The sequence below is a fragment of the Sciurus carolinensis genome, chromosome 2 (assembly GCF_902686445.1).
Source record: "Sciurus carolinensis chromosome 2, mSciCar1.2, whole genome shotgun sequence".
Classification (NCBI taxonomy): domain Eukaryota; kingdom Metazoa; phylum Chordata; class Mammalia; order Rodentia; family Sciuridae; genus Sciurus; species Sciurus carolinensis.
The window spans coordinates 13045333-13065969 of record NC_062214.1 but is presented as its reverse complement, the minus strand read 5'-3'; the positions used below and the strand labels follow the sequence as shown (position 1 = coordinate 13065969).

The window sequence follows — 20637 nt, the reverse complement described above, 5'->3', positions numbered from 1 at the left end:
CCATGATTTCTCTGTGTTGACAAATCTCTGTACGTTTTTTCTGGAAGACGATTACCTTTTCAATCCGCGTGCATTTTAGTTGTAACAGAAGTTTCCTTCTTTGAAGGTCTCGGTCTCATTTTCAGCTGTCAGTCTTCTGCAGGAACATGGACTCGCCAGAGCCAGCTCTCCTCCGCCTCGCTCGCCCCACCTTCTCTTCCTGTCCTTCGCTCTGTCCTGCCCTGGTCGGGCTTTTAGCCTGTGCCTGCTTTACCGCTTCTCATGCGGGAGAGGCGCCTTTGTCCTCGCCTCGTTCCTGGGCGCTGCTTTTTGGTCTTCCTCTACTTCTTTGACCCTTTCATTCTCACTTTGAGCTTTGTTGCAGGAAGGCCTTATTTCTCTGATGCTTTCGTCTCTCGTAGAGAAAGACCTGTTCGTGGCTTCTCCTACCCCATGACACAACCCTCCCAGCATTGACTCTTCGTGGGCTTCTACTGGTCTGTTCCTCTGTCTTCTCATTTCTGGCGCCATCTTGGTGTCGACCCACGCTGGCCCCTGGTTACAGAACGGTGACCACTCTTCCCAGATCACTTCCCTGCTCGAGGGAGGTGTGGGGCGGGGCAGGGGCTGCAGGTGTCCAAGCATGAGCGCTGTGGCCACCCCCAGACCTGTCCCACCAGCCACCCTGGAACAGGCTCTGCTCCAAGCAGGCGGGAGCCTTACTTAGCAGGAACACCCGAGGAGGAGGTCACAGTTCGTTGGTGGCTTTCGACACTCACGTTTCTTTGGCTTCTTGGAACCGCTGCCCCGCGTGGCGGGTGGTTTTCTGACAGCCTGCTTCTTGCCAAAGGTTTTGCGCCTCCTGGATCAGCTGGCCCAGGCTTGGTGCTGTCACATGCCTTGGGGACTCTCCCTTCCCCCGCAGCAGGCTCCGGCCTTCCAGTAAGAGGGAGGGCTCCAGACTGGAACTGCTGCTGGGGAAATCCAGTCCTGCCCGGATCTGCTGACCAGCTCTGGGCTCCTTCTGCCATTGGGTCCAGAACCCATGGCCATGGTCGGTTCCTACCTGGGGTGGGACTCTGGTCCTTTCTCCTGGGGAGAAGGCGTTTGTCTCACCTGTGGTGCCCTTGGTGACTGTTCTCAGACTGCCCCAGAAAGACGACGGGCAGAGAACAGGCTTTGTTCTACCAGCTCCAACCCTAGGGCCTCCCACCTCCGAATTCATGTCATCAGAAAGTGCTGCTTGCTCCTGCGGATCTGTATGTACCAATCCTTCTGCAGTAAACATGCTCAGAAGAAGTGGGTGGGCTTTGGATAAGACCAGCCTGAATTTCCCAGTTATGGATCCGGGGCCTGGTTGGTGAACTCCCTCCCCCTCAGTTTATCTCTTGTGGACACATAGTATTCATACCCACCTTGGAGACAGAGCTAGATAATGTAAGGTAAACACACGCCCAGTGATTGATACGTGGGTAGCCCTCCATAAATATGAGCTAGAGTTAGGCTGCATTAATTATTAATAATCACACATTAATATTGTTTTATTATAACTAATGCAAGTTTAATTCCTTAAAGCTGGACTTTAAAAACGCTGCAAACCAATGGTTCTTGACAGGGGGAGGTTTTGTCCGCCAGGGGAGGTCGTTGATTGTCATGACAGGGTGGGGGTGCTGCTGACGTTCCTACAGTGCCCAGGATGCCCTCCCTCCGCAGTAAAGAATCATCTAACCCCCCAAACTATATAGGAAATGGTTGTCCAGAGAAGGAAAGTGGCTTGCCTGAGGTCACACAGCGAGTCAGAGGCAGCTTGGGTTTACTCTACCTTTGTCATTAAGAGATAAGGGTCCCCAGAGCTTTTCAGGCAGTAGGGGTTGGGAGGCGAGCAAGCACCGGGGTGAGACCTGACGGCCACCCCTCCTTACACCTGGCTCTGCAGGGGCCTCACCGGGCTCACCCCGGTCCTGCCCTGGTTGGGAGGACGGGGTAGGAGGTGGGGCGGGGGCGGTGGTCACAGTCCCTGACCAGCCCTGTTCATGTCCACCCAACCCAGACACAGGGCCCAGGGCGTGGATTCCTTACAGGAAGCCTTACAATCCCCCACCAATAAACCCGGCTTAGCCAACACAGTACCACAGGGATTAAAGTCTGTAGGCGGAACACGCAGCGGTGGGGGGGCGGGGAGAAAATGCCGGGCCAGGCGGTTAATTTTTGAGCCGAGGAATGGTTTCCAGCAGCCTCGAGGCTGCTCTCTCCCCACCGCCCCAAGCTCGCGTCCACCAGGAGCGGGAAGAGAGAGCTCGGGTCCTCTCCTGGGCCGAGGGCAGACTCTCAGGACCCTGCGTCTGCTGTCCTTCCCCAGCCCTGCTCCCTGGGCACTGGCCTGTGACCAGGCTCCTGGCAGGTACCGGTAACCCCATGCAGGGACCGGCCAGCTGCCAGGCCAAACCTGCAGGGAGCAGGTCTCCTGCTGCCTCGTGAGGCCCGCTCCCCAGGAGCACGCAGGGCCACCTGGAGGCCCTGAGCTCTGGCCTACAGCAAGAAAGAAACCACACCTTCAACCTCACGGGTCCCCTGCCCTCCTGGCCCAGGACCGGGCCTCTGAAGCCAGCAGGGCTTGGAGCACCGTGCCTGTCACTCACTGCTGCTGTGTGCTCTTGGCCAAGTCGCTTCTCCACTCTGAGCCTCAGTTGGCTCCTGGACAGCACAGGAGGGGTGGCACCACCCAGTCCCACGTGGCCCAGCGACTGGAAGATGGCCTCCCCCTAAGAAGGGGGAGCTGTGGGGCGCTGGGAGCCGGGGCTCCAAATCTGGACCCGCTGCCCAGAAGCAGAGGCCCCGAGTCCTGAGCTGGCGTCCCACGTCACAGTACCTGGGCTGGAATCCTGCCCCACCACTTGCTGGAGCGAGTGGTCAGCTGTTCCTTGGTTCCCAGCCTGCAGATGGGGGTGACCCGGGTAGTCGCAGGAGCGCACGCGCACACCTGTCTGCCCACCACCGACCGGCTCCGAGCGGGTCTCTTGCCCGCTTCACGTTAGAAGCCCCATCCCACTGATCCACAGGCATTTCCTGTCGGCCACAGGGGGCGCAACCCAGAGAAGGGACAAGAGAGGAGCCCGCAGCAGCCCCGTCCGCGGGGCGAGAAGCACTTCTCCAGGCCTCCACCAGGAAGCAGGGAGCTAATGGAGGCTGGCCAAGGCCCGGGGACAACCAGGGGAGCCACGCAGTCCTGGGTGCAAACGCAGCTCCCCACTTACGAGCTGCGAGCCTCAGACCGACCAGGTCGCCCTCCCGAGTCTCCCTGTCTCATCCGCACGTGGGAACGTGTAGTAGGCCATGGCAGAGAAGGCCAGGGGAGGTGACCAGGCCCCGCTCTGACAGCTGGGTGACACCAGAAGCGTTTCCCCCAGCCTCTCGAGCAGGGGTCCCTTGTCACCTTGGTGCCATGCCACTGCGATGCAAGACCGTCACACACCACAGCACTAATTAGGCACCAGGCATCGTTCTGTGGGTTCCCCGGGAGGCGGCTGCAGCCACCCTGCGGGACCTGCTGAAGGCCACCCTGCCTCTGGGTGAGGCTGGACGGGACAAGGCCAGCCTCTGTGTAGTGCTTACTCCACCAGCACCAGGCAGGCCTTGGACCTGCGTACGCTCACCAGCTCATCTCAGTCACCCTGCCTGGAAATGAGCGGCCTGGGGCCCGGGAGACCTGTGGCCTCTCCGTCCACGTGTGCACTCCCAGCAAGGGATGAAGCCGGGATCCCGCCAGGCCACTGTGCCCGGAGCCCTGGTCTGGCCTTGGGGCCCGAGCTGGTCAGCGATGGGGATCACAGCATGGCCGCTGCCCGCCGTGCTGGCTTACTGAGCACTTACTATGTGCCCTCTGGTTTAAGCCCTTTTCGGTTGTGTCTCTCGCTCCTCCCACTCTGGCAGGCTCTCCTAGATGAAGTAAAATCAAAGGCCAGATCCTCAGTAGAAAGTTCCTTGCCACACTCGCGTGTTGCCCCCGGGGTCCTTCCAGCCTTGAGGGTGGGCAGAGCTGGGTTTCACGCTCCCACTTGCCCGAGGGAGACGCGAAGGCAGGGAGGGTTAAGCCCAGAAGCTCCCCCATTTCCTGCCCTCCCCCATGTTGAAAAGGCTTTAGGAAAACAGCTGGGGCCGCTGTGGCCACCAGGGCCTGAGACGCAGCAGGGCGAGAGGGAGGAGGGGGCTTGCCGGAGACCTCTGTGCCAGCCGGCCTCACCCTGCACCCCTCCTCTGCGGGACGTTAGACCCCTGGACTCATTAGCAGATGTTGTGACAAGTTCAAGTTCTCGGAGCCACTCATTAAAAGTGTTCCTGGGGCGGTGTGCAGTCTGGGGCTGCCCCGCTCACTAATCATTACCAGCCGCAGGTGGTGGGAGGGGGCGGGAGCAGCTGGCCCGCGAGCCCCAGCTGTGGGCTCAGCCCAGGAGGACAGAACACCTTTTGGGAAGAGAAGCTGACTCACGGCGTGACCTTGGGCAGCAACCTCTGCTCCTGCGCCACGGCCTCCCCATGCCCAGCGGTTCCTTCAGCTCCCAACGTGGCGCGAGGGCGCACCCAGAGCTCCTCCCTCTCCACCCCTCTGCAGGCCTGGCCGAAAGGGGGCCTTTCTCTGATCGGAGCGAAACCCTGTCCAAAGGCATCGGATGGGATAAGCCTTTAAATCTCACCGAGGCCCTTGGAGCCCATTTCTCTGTGGTGGGGACCAGGGTCAGGCCTGGGAGGGGCGGGCGTGAGGACTGAGGAGGAGCCCCCACTGTTCCTGAACATTCTCCATGAGCCCACTGCAGGCCCTTTGTACTTGCTGCTCCCGCTGCCTGGAAGCCCTTCTGCTCTGACGCTCAGGGCTCCTCTGCCTCCTTCAGGCCTTTGCCCGAAGGTCCTTTCCCAGTGGAACCTTCCCGACCACACAACTGCACGGCCTCTATCCCTGGCGTCCTGCACAGCTTTCTGCCGTTCCCTCTCTACCACTCAGCATCATGCGACCTGCTGCAGATCAGACTCATTTTTCCGTTTGTTTTTGCTTTACGTCTCCCTCCAGGATGTCAGCTGCACTGTGCAATGACTCGCGACTGCAGTTCACCGCACCTGCCCTGCGAGAGCAGCTGGTGCCTAGTAGGTGCTCACTTAGTGATTCTGACTGATGCCTCGGTCACTTGTGAACAGTGCACTGAAGAAAGGTCCTTTCTTATTCCACATCCCTTTGGGACATGCTTATTAAGCACCTACTGTGTGCTGAGTACAGGACTCCGACGGACGTGAGCATGGCAGACTTCACTATTCAGAGCTCTTCTCTGTTGGTTAGGTTCCTGGACTGCTCGCCATGCCCTGTGAGGCAGGTAGGCCCACGTGGCAGATGAGGAAGCTGAGGCTGGCGATGGCAGCCCCTTGCTTCTCCACAAAGAGCCACACCTGAGCTCTCCCTGGCTGCTGGGGCCGCATCCTGTGCCCTCTGGGACGGCTCTGCCTGCCCTGCGATCATGATTCACCATCCCACCCAGCCCAGCCCAGCTGGTCCCTGCTGCTGAGGCCTGGCCTGGGGGTCTCCAGCCCCACTTGACAATGAGCCTCGCAGTCCCTCGTTTCTCCCCAGGGCTCAGAGATTTGGGCCAAGAATAAGAAGGAGGGGGACTTTCCCGAGGCTTCCTCTGGATAAGCACTGTGCCACCCCGCCTTCCCCGCACCTCTCACAGGGGAGGATCGGAGCCCGGCGAGGAAGCTGGAGGCTCAGGAACAAGCTCACCTGACCCCCGTGGGGCAGGCCCAGAGCACCAGATGCCGGGCTCGTGTGCGGAGCAAGTGACAATGCCAGGTACGCAGCCGCCAGCTGCGGCCCTGGGCACTTCAGGCGCATGGACCAACCTTCCCAAGGTCTCTGGGGCAGCTACCAATGTTCCCATTTTACAGAAAAGGAAACCAAGACACAGAGAGGCCAAGTAACTTGCCCAAGGTCACGCAGCCAGGGAGTCTAGAATCTGCCTGATGGTCGCTCTCATGATGCTGCTCCCGCCCCAGGAAGCCGGCCTGGCGGACACGGCCCCCTGGAAAGCAGGCCCCTTCTCCAGAGAAGGAACGCCCAGATCAGGAAGACCAGGCTCCACAGCAAGGAGAGCGGCAGCAGCAGGAAAGAGCAGGTCTCCCAGGCCGACTTCAAGCAGTGGGGCCGAGAGCACCTCAGGACAGGCCTCGGGCTCCCCTGGCCCCAGCAGAGGTGGGCCACAGGCAGGGCCCAGGTCAGCCTGTGCCAGAGCAGAGGCCCTCAGGGCTCCTCCTCAGTCAGCCACAGCACCCTGCTGGGATCGATGCGGCGCCCCACGCCAGCCAGCTCCACGGGCTGGTCCGGCCTTTCCAGAGAAGCCCGGGAGCTACCAACAGGGCAGGAAGCGGCTGAAGGAGCCGGCAGGACTCTCCTGCACGGTCCCCGCTCAGGCCCCAGGCTCCAGCTCCCAGTGCCTGTCCGGAGAGAAAGGTGCCAGGGGACGCCCAGGCTGTGGGTGGTGGGAACAGGCCTGCCTTTGTGATTTCCCCACCAAAGGGAAGGCGCTGTGCAGAGGGCAGGGGCAGAGGGCAGGTGGAGCCGGAGCTGGGCTCTGAGCAAGCCTGGCGGGCTCCCCCTTCCCGGCCTTCCCTTCCGCCCTCCGCTGCCAGCTGTGCGCCCCAGGCAGGCGCCCGCTCTGCAAAGCGGCTCCACTGTGCTGCCCCCAGGCCGCTGGTGAGGTCGGAGGCAGCAGCGCCCCCTCCCTGGGTGCTGGCGTCCTCTGCAGTTGGGGGGTCGGCAGCACCCCAGCCTCCACCCACCAGATGCCGGGAGCACCCACCCCGGTTGTAACGATCACAATGGTCTCGGATGTTGCCAGATGTTTCCTGGAACCGCCGTGCTTGAGAACACTGACCGGGGCATCGTCCGTAAGGCCCGGGGCCCAGCAGACGCTGGTCTCTCTGCGAGCACCCCGGTTACTACGCTGTGTCCTTCAGCGGTGAGGAAGCGGAGGCTCAGAGGGAGGAGAAGGCCCAGGTCCCGCGGCTGGTGAAAGCCCAGGCTGGAGCCCAGACTCCTCCCCGGTGCCTGAGCCCTCGCTCCCGTGCTCCTGCCCCAGCGCCCGGTGGTGCCCCTCCTCTGGAAGCCTCTTGACCACCCGCCCAGGCCAGCCCAGGAGGAGCCTAGCCTTCAATGAGGCCCGATGCCAGGCCCAGCCCTCCTGGGCGGCTGTGGTCTCACCTCTCTGAGCCTCGGCCTCTTCGTCTGTCAAATGGGTCCATCGCCCCTGGACCTGCACCGTGATGCGCGGGGCTGAGAAGGCGGATGTTTGCGTTCCAGCTCAGCCACCTCCCAGCCGTGGGGGCCCGGGCGAGCGAGCGGACCCCTCTGTGCCTCGGTTTCTCCACCTGCAATCCGCAGGCGTGGATAATAACGCCCTGCCCCACTGAGCCAGGACAAGCTTAAGCCGGCTGACAAGGGGGCTGAGAGCCACACCCGGCCCCAGGAAGGGCCAGCGAGGTGTTAGCGGCCATGCGCACGGAGTCTCTCTGGGGCCGGAGGAGAGGCAGGGACAGGGTGGTGGCCAGGGCATCGGCTAGTTGGGCCGCCCTGCCTGTCTCTACCCAGACGGGGTCGCTCCCCTCACGTGGAGACTCAGGGACAAGTGGACAGAGTGAAGCGCCTGGTGACATGCAGACAGTAGCACAGCCGCGGCCCCTCACCGGGCACCACTCTGGGCCGGGCACTGCCCAGCTGCCCCAGCAGGTGCATTTCATTATGCACACGTCACAGCAGAGGGGACACCGCGGCTCCAAGACCCTGACTCGTCTCCGCCCGGAGAGCACGTGCCTGGACTCTGCCGGCGGGCCCCGCCCGAGCTGGTGCTGACTTTGTGTCTTCAGGCCTGGGGGCGTCGACCGCCCTGCCCCTCAGTCCAGAGGGCGCCATCAGGCGGAGGCGGGTCAGGAAACGCGATCTTGCACCCCGCCGCCTCGCAGGAACCACGCGGGCCTGTTTACACACCTGCAGGAGCAGGAGAGCGCAGAGCTGGCCGGGCCTCCGCAGCACGGGCTCCATGTGCCGCTCCGGAGGGGCCGCGGGCCAAAGCTGCAGGAGAACTCAGAGGGGGCCCAGCTGGCGGCTCTGGGACCACCCGCCCCGCTGGGAGAGGGCCGAGAAGGTCCCTCCAGGGCCCCTCTGCCAGCTGAAGAGAGAAGAAGCTGAGAACACGGACTTCAGCCCCCATGATCCACTTCTGGGGCTGCCGTCTGGGTTTTGGCGAGCGCGTGCGTTCTGAAATCAGAGCCTGGGTTCAAATTCAGATTCTTCCAGGCAACGCGTGTTCACTGAGCACCTACTGCATTTAGACACTGCTCTAGGTCCTGGGGATGCTGTGGAGGACACGACAGACGTGGGCCCTGTCCTTAGGCTGCCCGCAGCCTCATGGGAGGGAGGGGCAGAGAAGTGAACAGAGAATTGTTCATTTCAGACTGGGAAAAAATGCCCTGAAGGCAATAAAACAGGAAGATGCGTTAGCGAGAGCTTTGTGAAGGGAGGAGGGAAAGTGTGCTGGTGAAGGAGCCTGTGAGGAGCTGAGGCCCAAATGAGCAGAGGGCACCAGCCACAGAAGGTAGGAGGCAAGGATATTCCAGGGAAGAGCACATGCAAAGGCCCTGAGGCAGGAGAGGTCTTGGCCCGTCTGAAGAACCAAGAGGCTGAAGCATAGTAAGAAAAGAGCCTAGGAGACTCAGCTAACCGTGTTTCTAGTTCTGCATCTGATGCTCGGACACCTGGAGGCGCCACGCCTCCCAGGGCCGGCCGGTTCCCAGGGACTGTAACCCACTGCCATTGCTGTCATAGGCAAACCCACAAGCCAGGGCCCCAAGTCCTGCATTCCAGGACTTTTTCCACCTGCCCTTGTCACCCCAGGACCAGGTACCAGTCAGTCATGGAAGCCCTGTGGACGGCGCTCACAGGGCCCGCCCTGAGCCTGCTAGCCGGGCCTCCGGCCTCCGCTCCCTGCCACGGGCACCACACTGGGCTCTCGGCCACCCTGCTTGGTGTGTGCATTGCCACCTGTCTGCAGGGATCTGTGAGTATGGCCGACACCTCCCTGGGACGGTCACAGCCACGTCATGTGCTCCCACCTGTGAACACCTCCCGGTAACACCGAGGCAGAGACCAGGTGGCAGCAGCCAGAGTGCGTGGGGCCCTGGGGGCCACCAGCCTGCCTTCCACTCTAAGTCTCACCCCCAGTGGGGACCTGGAGTCCCTTCCGCTGCTCTGACCCTGGACTGCTCCCAGGGCTACCTCGTCGGATGCAGTAAGGATCAGCTACGTCGCACACGAGGAACCAGCGCTCTGTGCGCTTAGTAGGCGCTCCACGGTGGTGGCCTTGGCCAGCCTCTGCCCTCCGGGTCAGCGTCCCTGGAAGTGCGCCCCTGCGCTGGTGGACGCCTTCCTCCCGCCTTTCGCCCCGCGGTTCCAGAAGCCCTTCATCCAATCCCCAAGCACAGCCAGCCGGAGGCGGGGAGGCGCTCTGGGTGCCAGCAGACCCAGAGCACCATCGTGAGCCCACAGCTGCCCTCTGCCCTCTGCCCTCTGCCCTCTGCCCTTGGATTCCTCACAGGGCAAATGCAGAAACAAAACAAAGCAAAACAAGCCCGGCGTGGTGGTGCACACCTGTAATCTCAGTGACTCAGGAGGCTGAGGCAGGAGGATCCAAAGTTCAAGGCCAGTCTCAGCAACATAGTGAGGCCTTAAATAATCTGATGAGACCCTGTCTCTAAGTAAAATATAAAAAGGGCCAGGAATGTGCTCCGTGGTTAAGTGCCCCTGGGGTCAATCCCCGGAAATAGAACCCAGGGCTGGGGATGCGGCTCAGGGGTCAAGCAGCCCTGGGGTCAATCCCCAGGAGCAACAACGACAACAACACAAACACAAATCAAAACAAAGCGAATGCAGACGAGCATGGCAGCTTTTTCCTGGGGCTGCCGTGAGGCTTCACGAGGAAATGCGGGCCGAGAACGCCGTCTGCCACCCAGTTTTCTTCACTACGTAACACACATTTATTGAGCACCAACTGTGTGCCTGGCACTGTGATGATGATGACAAAAGACAAAAGAATCCCTGCCCTCGCTGAGCTGGCACCCCAGGGAGACATGAACAGTGCCCTGTGAACAGCTGATGGACGCATGGCCAGGTGCTGAAAAAGGCCCGAAGAAAAACAGGGCAGAGAATGGAAAGGCTTTGCCATTTGCCCTTTTCGATGGGTCTACAGAGAGGGCAGGGAAGACCTTTGAGGGGGCAAGTTCTCAGCTGAGATGAACCCAGTGAGGGAGCAAGACTTCCAGACATCGGGCGACGCAGTTCAGACAAGGAAAAGGCAAGTGCAAAGGCCCTGGGGTGACGGCAAGCTCGGGATGTTTAAGGAACCATAGGAAGGTCCCACTGGCAGGAGTGGGGGAGTGGTGGGAGATGGGATCGGGGCTCCTCATAAGCAATCAGTAAATACTCACTTCCTGTCCCTTGAGCACCCAACCAGCTGCAGAGAAACAAGGGAACTCAGGCCAGGCGTGGGGTGCCTGCCTGTGATCCCAGCAACCCCGGAGGCCAAGGCAGGAAAATCAGAATTTCAAAGCCAGCTGGGTCAACCTAGCAAGGCCCTATCTCAGAAAAACATTCAAGGGCTGGGTGTGGCTCAGCGGTACCCACGTGCCCAGCCGTCCAGGCCCTGGATTCTGTCCCCAGCTCGAAAGAACTGAATGAACTGGATCACAAGCCCTCCCGCCTCGTCCAGAAGTTCCACACTGGAGACTAAGTGAACCGTCACCAGACTCGGGCACAGTGACCAGGTGCCGTGGGGGGTGTTCCCTGGACGGGGACACGAGGCCCACCTGCGCCCTGGCGCCATGCTCCAGGAAAGCGCCTCCTTCCGGCCTGGGCTTCCTCTTCATGGTGGTTAAACTCGGATGACCCCCAGGTTCTAAGGCAACCGTGGCAGGTGCCGTCCACCGCGGGCGTGTGCTGATGTCGGGTGCCAGGACGTCACCAAGCGCCTCCAGCACAAACCAGCCTTGTCCCCACACCACAGCTGGACCCCGGCTCGGCCCAGTCCCCAAGGAGGAAACGAGGCTCGGAACCGACCGTTGAACGGAGCTCTTCCCTTGAAACGCTCCAGTATCCCTCGTCCCCCAAACCAGTTTCAACACCTCCTCCCAGCGGAAAAAATGTGTCACATCGTTTCGCCCAAGAAGTGACCCGTGTGTCTCTGAGCTAGGCGTGTTTCAAATACATACTTATTTATTTATGCATCACAACATCCTGGAGGAAAGACTGTAGATATGTCCATTTTTTCTGATGGGGAAATGGATTCAGAGAGGTACAGACATTCTTCCCGAATCACACAGCTCGCCAGGGCCGGGGCCAGAGACCAACTCTTATCCAAAGCCATCCAAAACCTGGGCCTGTTTCCACGAGGCAGGCTCTCTCCTGAACACGAGTTTGCATCCCAGAAACAAGGGCCCACATGACGGGGCACGTCTGTGACCAAGTAGTGGCCGGGAATTCAGGGCCAGGAGTGGGGCTCGCCTTCCCGAGCCCTGCCTGTTCACTTCCTGTCCACTTCCTGTTGCGTTCTGCCAAGGCAAGAGTCAAAACAGCCCGGGTGAGCCACCAGCTTGGGTCGGAAGCTGGAAATCATCTTCACCAGGCTGCCGTCCAGCGCCAGCCGGGAGGCGCCTCCCGGAAGCTCCAGCAGAGGGTCCGTCCTGCCGACGGTCAGCGGGTCCCTCCTGGCTCTGACTCCCGCCGCCCGCTCCCGTGAGGACCCTGGCGATTGCATCAGGTCCTCCCAGACCGTGCACAACAGTCTCCCCCCGGGTCACATCCACGAGGTCCTTCTTTCCACGCGAGGTGACAGGCCAGGTGGGGCGCAGCCATCACACGGGGGGCTCCTTTACGTACAGGTGGGGACCCTGGGAGCTGGGCAGGCACCCGACCTCCGGCGTCCCCAGCCGAGGCCAACACTGGGGTGTAAGAGACCAGCCCCCGAGGCCGTAGGTGCCTGGGGAAGGGCGGTGGGGACAGGGAGGCCACTTCCGCCACCCTCCCTCCCCTTCCCTCCAAGACGAAGCCCCGGTGCTTCCACCACCCCCGCCCTTCGCCTGCAAAGGGGCTCGGGCGGCACGACACTGGGCGTTTGCTCCTTCATCATCCACATCGGAAAATCTCCTTTTTAATTCAGTGTATTCACATGATTTTAAAGGAGGGAGGACAGCGAGGGGTCCGTGTTTTTTAAAAAAGGTAAAAAACGGTAATGTCACCGAGCACGTGAATGGCACGGGGCTCTAGCAAAAGTGGCGTCGGGGGTACACGGAAGATGGAGACCGGCCGGACTCGGCTCCGCGAGGCCAGCGTCCTGTCTGAGCTCTCTGCGGTTTGATGAGATGATACGCGTTCAGAGCCCCAGGTGGTATCTGGTCAGAGAGGTCCCTTGCTCCACGCGGCAGGACTTGCAGTTTTTTCTGGGAAACTGGCATGAGGGCCTCTCAGAACCCCGGCTGTCCTGTCCTCCAAACTCCAGGACTAAGAGGAGGAGGGGTGGCTGACTGAAGGAAAACTGCAGCTGTGTGACCTCAGGAACATGGCTTAACTTCTCTGTGCCTCACTTTCCTCATCTGTGAAAACGAAGGCGATCATCGTTGCTACTTCTTAAGGTCGTGAAGAGAAAATGAGCTGAAGTGTGAAGCCCAGTAACACCCAGTGATGTGGGGCAGAGTGTGTGGCGATTGTCATCTCCCCTCGCACGTCGGGCACGGCTTTGTATAACAGCCCTTTGAGCAGCTGAGAATCTGCCCACTTCACAGGGGAGGAAACTGAGGCTCAGAAACTCAGTCTCCAGCCCAGGAGACGCCCCCCCCCTTTCATCATTTCAGAGCCAAGACGAACCTGCGTCCACCCCATGCTCAGGCCCCCGCGCTCTCCTCCCGTGACTCCTCAGAGACCCCGTTTCCTCATCTGTGGGATGGGAGCGCGAGCACATTCCCTAGGTATCAAGTTCAGAGTGGAAATCCGCAGTGCAGGCTCCACGCATGGAGCCCCGATGGAAAGAGGAAGGAGGAGGACACCCTGACCACGTTGCAAGGAAGAAGCCGAGACCCAGGCCAGTGACGTGACTGGCCCAGGTCCGCAGCAAGCATGTGGGATGGGAGCTCACTTCTGATTTCAAAGCCGCTGAACTAGGGACAAAAAGACGCTTTTCCTGGTCACAACTGCACTGCAAGAATTAGGCAGATGTGAGAAAGTGGGCCTCTGACCTCCCAGGAACGCTACCAGCCTCCGCAAAGAGCACCAGCCCAGAAGAGCCTGCTGGGAGCCTCACCCACACCTTTGTGCAAATTGAAAGAGGCCCTTCCTCAGTGGATCCAGCCAGCACCGAGCACAGCGTGGCTCGTGGGTACAGGTCGTCAGCCTCGCCGGCCTCGGCAAGGCCCCTCGATCAGTGTACAACCTGCACAACATCCTGGAACAGCCCTGCCCTAGCACATCTCGACTCCTCCTACTCAGAGCATCCTTAGAGTCACCTTTGAGCACCTGCTGTCAAGGACTTATCTTGACCAAACGGTCAGCAAGGTTTCATTCACTCTCTGGATACAAGGCAGGAAAAGGAGCCAGACTTTGCAAGTTCATGGGCTGGTGCTTATTTGCAAGCCTGTTTTAAGTCCCTCCCTGCCCACTCCCCAAGACCCATGTTGTCCAGGGCCACCCCCAAACCTCCCACTCCCAAGATGGTCATACTTGAAACACTAGGAGTCAGCAGCATCCTGACGTCCTGCGCCCCTAGCACTCTGTATGGTAAGAGCCGGGATCCCCAGTGGGGCTGGGAATTCCAGCTGCTGCATCCAGGGCCACCGCTCACTCCTTTCCTCCCTGCTGACCACGTCCAGGCCAGAGGACATAATGCAAGAACACTTCCCTCGCCCATGCTGGGCTTGACCCAGCTCCCTGCAGACCAGCCCCTCTGCACCACAGCTGCTCTGAGAAGTCACAGAGCTGGGAGAGCAGGCCTCCGTGAAGGACAGTCCCTCCTCAGTACTGCCCAACAAACAGCAAATGCCGGCCTCTCAAACTTCCTTCCCCACCTGATATCTGGTATTTATCAAATATCTGTAGAAGCCAGGTGCGGTGGCACACGCCTGTAATTCCAGCAGCTCAGGAGGCTGAGGCAGGAGGATCACGAGTTCAAAGCCAGCCTCAGCAACTTAGGGAGACCCTGTCTTTGAAAAAAATATAAAAAGGGCTGGGGATGCGGATCTGTGGTAGAGAACACCCCTGGGTTCAATCCCCAGGATTGTAGGAACCCAGATGTATAATACAGCCTGCGCTGGTGGGTCCAGATGTCCAAGCAGCTGTTTAGAGACTTACAAGTGGCAACTTGATGTGGGGGTGAAGCCCGGCTGCCCACGTTTGCAGAGCCAGAATATTCTTAAGTTAGGTCACCAGCCTTTGGTGAGGCCATCGCAGGGAGGGTCCAGTTAAGACGACAAGAACTGTTTGGTGGCTGCCTGTGCATAGGGAACCCAGGCTTGCAATAAAAACAGCAATGTTCTTTAAGGACACGCTTACTCACATGGTGCGTTAGAGTGAGAAAATGTCAGTTCCTAATATCCAAGAATGTATGTGGGGCGGGGGCTTCAGTATGTCACCAGACATTCTGAAGGACACTAAGCCTCACCACGCCAAGCAGACAGACCTTCCTCCTGGAAGAAGGTTCTGGTTTATCAGTCACTTAAAGAGGCATCCGGGGTCAGACAGAGGGTCCCTCCAGGGAACTGCAGGGAACAGGAGTGGTTCCTATTTAATTTTAACTAAGGAGAGTGTATGAAACAGAGTGGTTGAAAGTACAGACTCTGCATTCTGGCTTTGGACCAGCTGTGTGACTTTGGACAAGTTACCCAACCTTGCTGAGCTTCCATTTCCTCACAAACAGGGTCTCACAAAGCAGCTGCCTCCTTGGTTTCTGGGGACATCATATGGGACAGTGCGTGAGGAGCTTTGTCTGGCATGAGGCCAGCGGAGTAAGAGCTCAGCATTCGAGAAGCGTCCCTTCTTGCAGGGGGTGGCTGCACCGCGCTCACTGTCACTTTCCCCGCCACCCACTCGTGTACCCATCAGCCTTGGGGCAGGGGTTCCCTGCAAAGCTAATGAGCTTTAAACCTCAGCGCTCCCCCAGCCCCGGGCTGAATTCTGTCTTTGTAAATGTGCATTAGTTTTCTTCAGGAGACCCCCAGAGTTGGAATACGCTTCGGACCCCCTGACGCGTGGGCCTGCTGCTGGGTCACCATCTTGCCCGAGGGCAAAGCAGAGACAGGTGAGAAGCCCTGTGGGGTTTCGTCTCCTCTTCCCCCGTCTGCCAGGGGCCTGGGGACAGCAGTACAGGCTCAGCCTGCTGCCCTCCCAGGCAGGGCCCAGCAGCCTGTCAGTGCTCCCAGAAGACAGGGAGGCGGTCACCGCACTATGAAGACCAGGAAAGTGAGACCCGAGGAAGAAAGGAGCTGGGCTCAAGAGCCACAGGTCGGAAAGTGGCCAGGACAGGCTGGCTTCGGCCAAGGTGACCTCGTTCTTGCTCTATCATTTACTTTTTCTCTTCCACGTCAGGAAAGTCCAGGAGCTAAGACAATCCACACTACAGAACTTGCTTGTGCACTGCCCTGGGTCCCCCGGGCACCGCCAGGCGCCACCCCCTTACTCCTATGCCCAGGGAGGGCCGCTTCCTCCCGGCAGCTCCCCTGGTCTCCCGGCTCAGTGCTGGGCAATGCACCGCTACGACACCTTCTCTGTGCTTTAAGTGTTGTGGACATTCAACATCTCACTTGATGTCCCACTGAGGGGTGGTGAAGCCACTTCTTGGAGTTGGAACTTTGTCTTCCACAATGCCCCCCATGGGTTGGGCACTGGCATGGGACCCAGTAGGGGCCCAGAGTACCATCTCCTTCCAGCCCCCAGCCTGTTGATTTCCTCTTGATGCTTCTGACCTCCGCTGCAGCCTTTGATCTTCTAGAGGTTACTTTCCTTGGACAAGCCAGGGGTCAGATCCCTACGCAGTCACTGGCTGTGTGACTCTGAGCAGGTCACTTCTCTCTGGGCCTTGGTTTCCACCTCTGGAAAGTGGGGCAAATAATCCTCCACCTCTGGGGGCCACTGAAAGGATTTTAAGATGACACAAAAAATGCACTCATCAAATCCAAGCTGTCCCTGTCACCAACGGACCTGGCGCAAGGAAAGACCAGCAAGCTTGTATTAGGCACTTACTGTGCACCAGGAGAAAGACCAGCAAGCTTGTATTAGGCACTTACTGTGCACCAGGCTTAGTTGGAAGGGATCTGCGCATATCGCCTCGTTTAAATTCACCACTAAGCTACAGGCTGTCACTACCACACCCCTGTTTTAACAGAAGTTAACTCGAGGGGGTTTAAGTGCCTTACCGGGGGCCACCCAACTTGGCGCTCCTTAAGCGCTCAGCATGACTGCGGAGGGAAAGGTGCACCCCAGCACTGCCAAGCCCCAGTTAGAGTTCAAAGAGAGAAAGCGTCCCCGTGGCACTGGAAAGATCCAGAAGGTCGAGTGGGCACTTCAAAGAGCGGCGAGGAATACACCGGGAAGGGGAGCGGGCGTCCCCAGAGGTCCGAGGCGGGCCGCGGGGAGCCGATCGCCAGCGCCACGACAACCTGTCGGGACGGACGGAGCGCGGCGGGAGGAGAGGGCCGCGCGGGCGGGCCGGGCGCAGGCGGAGGCGTTACCTTGGGCGGCAGGGCGAAGACCACCGGCAGCAGCGCCAGCGGCGTGAGCAGCAGCACCAGCAGCCGCCGCGCGCTCCACACCTTCTTGGCCAGGGCCGCCAGCGCCGCCATCCGCGCGATCCCCGGCGCACTGGCCGGCCCCGACTGCCCCGCGGGGCCCGGGCGCCGGCTTAAAGCCCGGGGGAGGGTCCGGGGAGGGGACTGCGCCGCCCGCGTCCCGCCCTCCCTCTCCTCCGCCCCGCGGCCGGCCGGTGCCCGGCAAGTCGGGGAAAGTTTGGCCCCGGAGCCGGGGACAGGGACCTGGCGTGCGGGCGCCTGGCCTCGGGCTTCGCAGCGGTGTCCCGGGACGGCTGGTTAACCTCTCCCCGCCCGGGGTGCTCGCTGGGGAAACGGGCCACAAGCACGGCGCGAGGACCACCCGGGTTCAAATCCTGGCTCTGCCACCGCTCCCGGGAGCCCGGGCCACGGCCTCGGAGCCTCAGTTCACCCGCCCTGCAAGCGGAGCGACGAGAAGGTCTGCCAGGTGCCAGGCGCGTGGGACGTTCCAGGGAGACCGCGAGGGCGAGGCGCTCAGGCAGCGCCTGGCGGAGCGGGCGCGCGGTGCGGGTGCTCATTGCCCTGCGTGTCTTTTTTCCCATTTTCCCCCAAAGTTGAGCTAGTGACCTGCAGGTTGGAACCCAGAAGGCTTTTCCTTCCTCTTGGATAAATGCGCAAGGAGTGCAATGGATGGATCGCACGGTAGTTGCATGCTCCGTTATAATAACGGGCAAAATTGTCTCCCAAAGCGGCTGTTCCGTGAGACTGTCCCTCAGCAGTTCATAAATCATCCTGTTTCTTCATATCCCGCCGCATTGGCGTCTGCTAGGGATGTGCTATATCCCACTGTGGTTTTAATCTCTATCTCCCTAATGGTCACGGATGTTTAGCATCTTTCCAAGTGCGCATTTACCAACCGGATGTCTTCCTTGGTGAGCTCTCTTCTGTCCTTGACCAATTTTCTCGGTTTCTTTGGCTTTTTGCTGTTGAGTTTTTTGAGAGTTCTTTGTATATTCTAGGTACCAGTCCTTTGTCAGGCTCCTCTCAGTCCTCTGTCAATCTCTTAACAGGCTTCGCAAACATCCTAAATTTTGATGTGCTCACATTTAAATTTTCCTTTGGATCATGCTGTTGCTATCAAATGCTTTACCAAGTCCTAGATCAGGGAGGCCCCCCACCTCTTTTTTTCCTGGAAGATTTGTATCTCCGAAACTTGTTCTCACTCATTCATAACTTCCCTGTCCCCCATCTTCCAGCCTCTGGCATCCCCCCCAACTTTGTCTCTATGAATTTGGTCTAGATATCTGACATAAGCGGCATCATAGCACATTTGTCCTTCTGTAATGGGTCTATTTCGCTTAAGGTGTTCTCAAGTTTCACCCATGTTGTATCTTGTCAGAATTTTTTTTTTTTTGGCTGAATAAAATTCCATTGCATGCATGTACCATGTTTTGTTGTCGATCCATTCATTGGTTGACAGACAATGCTTCCACCTTTTGGCAATTACAAATAATGCTGCTAGGGACATGGGTGTGCAAGTATCTAGCTGAGTCTCTACTTTCCCAGACTGGAATTGCCGATTGCAATTAGAATTCTTTGCTCATTTCTGGAGGAAAGGCCATCTTGTTTTCCATGGCTGTTGCACCACTTTCTATTCCTGCCAACAGTGCACCCGAGTTCCAATGTCACCGCATCTTCACCAGGGTCTGTTTTCCAGGGTTTTCCCTCTACAATGGCCATACTGATGGGTGTGAGTGGTATCTCGTGACTGTGTGCATTTCCCTGATGCTGAGCATCTTCTCAAGTGCTTATTGAGCATCTCTACAGCTTCTCTGGAGGAGCATCCTCTGCACGTGGGTGGTTGTTTTTTTCTGTTTGTTTTTTGTTGTTTGCATGTCCTTTTCGCTGCCAGGCGAGGCGTTACATATACATAAGTTAGCATAGCCTACTGGTGCCATTTGCCAGGTTCAGGGAAATGTAGAAATCTTATCTTTACATTTCTTTGCCTTGTCGAACTTATCATATTGTTTTAATATTTATATACATTCAGAACCACATCAGTGTTATACTTTTTGCTTCAATTGTCAAATATAATTTAGAAAACTCAAGATGCTACTATATTAATATAGCTGCATTAACTTTCTTATGCTTAATGTTTACATATCTTTTGTAGCTTTTTTTTTTACTGTCAACCTATGTATGCTCTTAGATTTATAATGTTTCTTGTATGTAGTATACAGATGGACTTTGCTTGTTGATCCCATCTGACATTCCTGTGCTGCCCCCCACCCTTTTTTTTTTTTTCTTTTTGTAGTACTGGGGATGGTATCCAGGGGTACTCTTATCACTGAGCTACAGTCCCAGCTATTTTTATTTTCCATTTAGGGTCTTGCTAAGTTGCTGAGGCTGGCCTTGAACTTGTATTCCTCCTGTCTCGACAGATGTGCACCACTGCACCAAGCTTCCAATTTTTAATTGGAGCGTTTAGTCCATTTACATTTAATGTAATTATTTTTCTGGTTGGATTTAAGTGCCTTCTTTTGCTATTTGTTTTTTATTTATTCTGCGTGTTATTTGTTCTTCCATTTCTTCTCTCTTGTCTTCTTTTGTACCAACTGAATATACTTTTTGGTATTCCATTTAGTTCCCATTTTGTTATTAGTATTATTTTGCCATTCTTCTGTATTATCATTTTAGTGATTACTCTAGAGATTACAACATGCATCTTTACCACAGTCTACCTTCCAATGATAATGTATTATTTAGGAAGAGCATGAGAACCTGGCAACGGCACCATTCCACTTCCCTCTTCCCTCTCACTCTTTGTATTCTCATCATTTTCTTAAAGTTATGTATTCTATAAGCCCAGTGGTGTGCTGAAGTTAGCCATGAGTGATTGCTAAATTTGAAAAACAATTACAAGCCAGCTGTAGAACTGATGATAACTTGAAATCACCCATTATGGGAATACTTACATTACAATAATAATAAAGTGCTATAAATAAGGACATTTTTTTCCTTCAGAGAGCTACTTGTTAAACATTTACCAGAACCCCACTGTATAAATTACACAATATGTTGGGGTTTTGTTTTTGTTTTTTGGTGCTGGGGACTGAACCCAGGGGTGCTTAACTACTGAGCCACATCCACAGTCCCCTCCACAGCTTTTTTAAAGTCTTGAGACAGGGTCTTGATAAGCTGCTTAGGGCCTTGCCACATTGCTGAGGATGGCCTTGAACTTGTGATCCCCTGCCTCCATTGTTATATTTTTTAAACAGTCTATAATCTTTTAAAGATATGTATAAATTAAAATGAAGGTCCTTTTAAAAAGGTCTTTTGTATTTCCCAGGATGTTCACCCTATCTCTTCATTCCTTCCTGAAGATCCAGGATCGTTTCTCTTAGAAGCCGGGATTCCTTTCCTCTTACCACTTTTTATAGTGCTGATCTGTGAAGATGAATTCCCTCTGCCTTTGTTTTTCTGAAAGTATCTTTATTTCTGTATTTGTGTTTGAAGTTGTTTTCATTGGATATAGAATGAAGTAACTTCCACTGTGAGGGTGGACCAGTTTTTGGATTTTTCTTTCAGCACTTGCAGGATGTCTTTTAGTTTACATTGTTTCTGGTAAGAAATCACCTACCATTTGTATCACTGTTCCCCTTTAGGATCTTTACTCTGGCTGTTTGTAAGATCTCTGTATTTTTGGCTTTGCAGCATTTTGGTAGTAACGGGCTGGGGTGTACTTTCCTTCATACTTATTTCCTTGGAGTTTGCTAAGTTTTTTGGATCTGTGTGTTGGTGTCTTTCATCAGTTTTGAAATA

The 20637-nt window shown here is 57.1% G+C and overlaps 1 protein-coding gene across 3 annotated transcripts in view; it reads right to left on the bottom strand.

The window, feature by feature from the left end:
• Positions 1-16913, bottom strand: part of Slc13a3 (solute carrier family 13 member 3) — a 67589-nt gene extending 50676 nt beyond the window's left edge. For all 3 annotated transcript variants that reach the window (XM_047540873.1, XM_047540870.1, XM_047540872.1), the window contains exon 1: positions 16780-16913. Coding sequence is in view for 2 of the 3 variants with exons in the window: in XM_047540870.1 (XP_047396826.1) it covers positions 16780-16890 (111 nt within the window). In the remaining variant the exon portion in view is untranslated. The remainder of the gene's footprint in view (positions 1-16779) is intronic.
• Positions 16914-20637: the final 3724 nt, after the last annotated feature.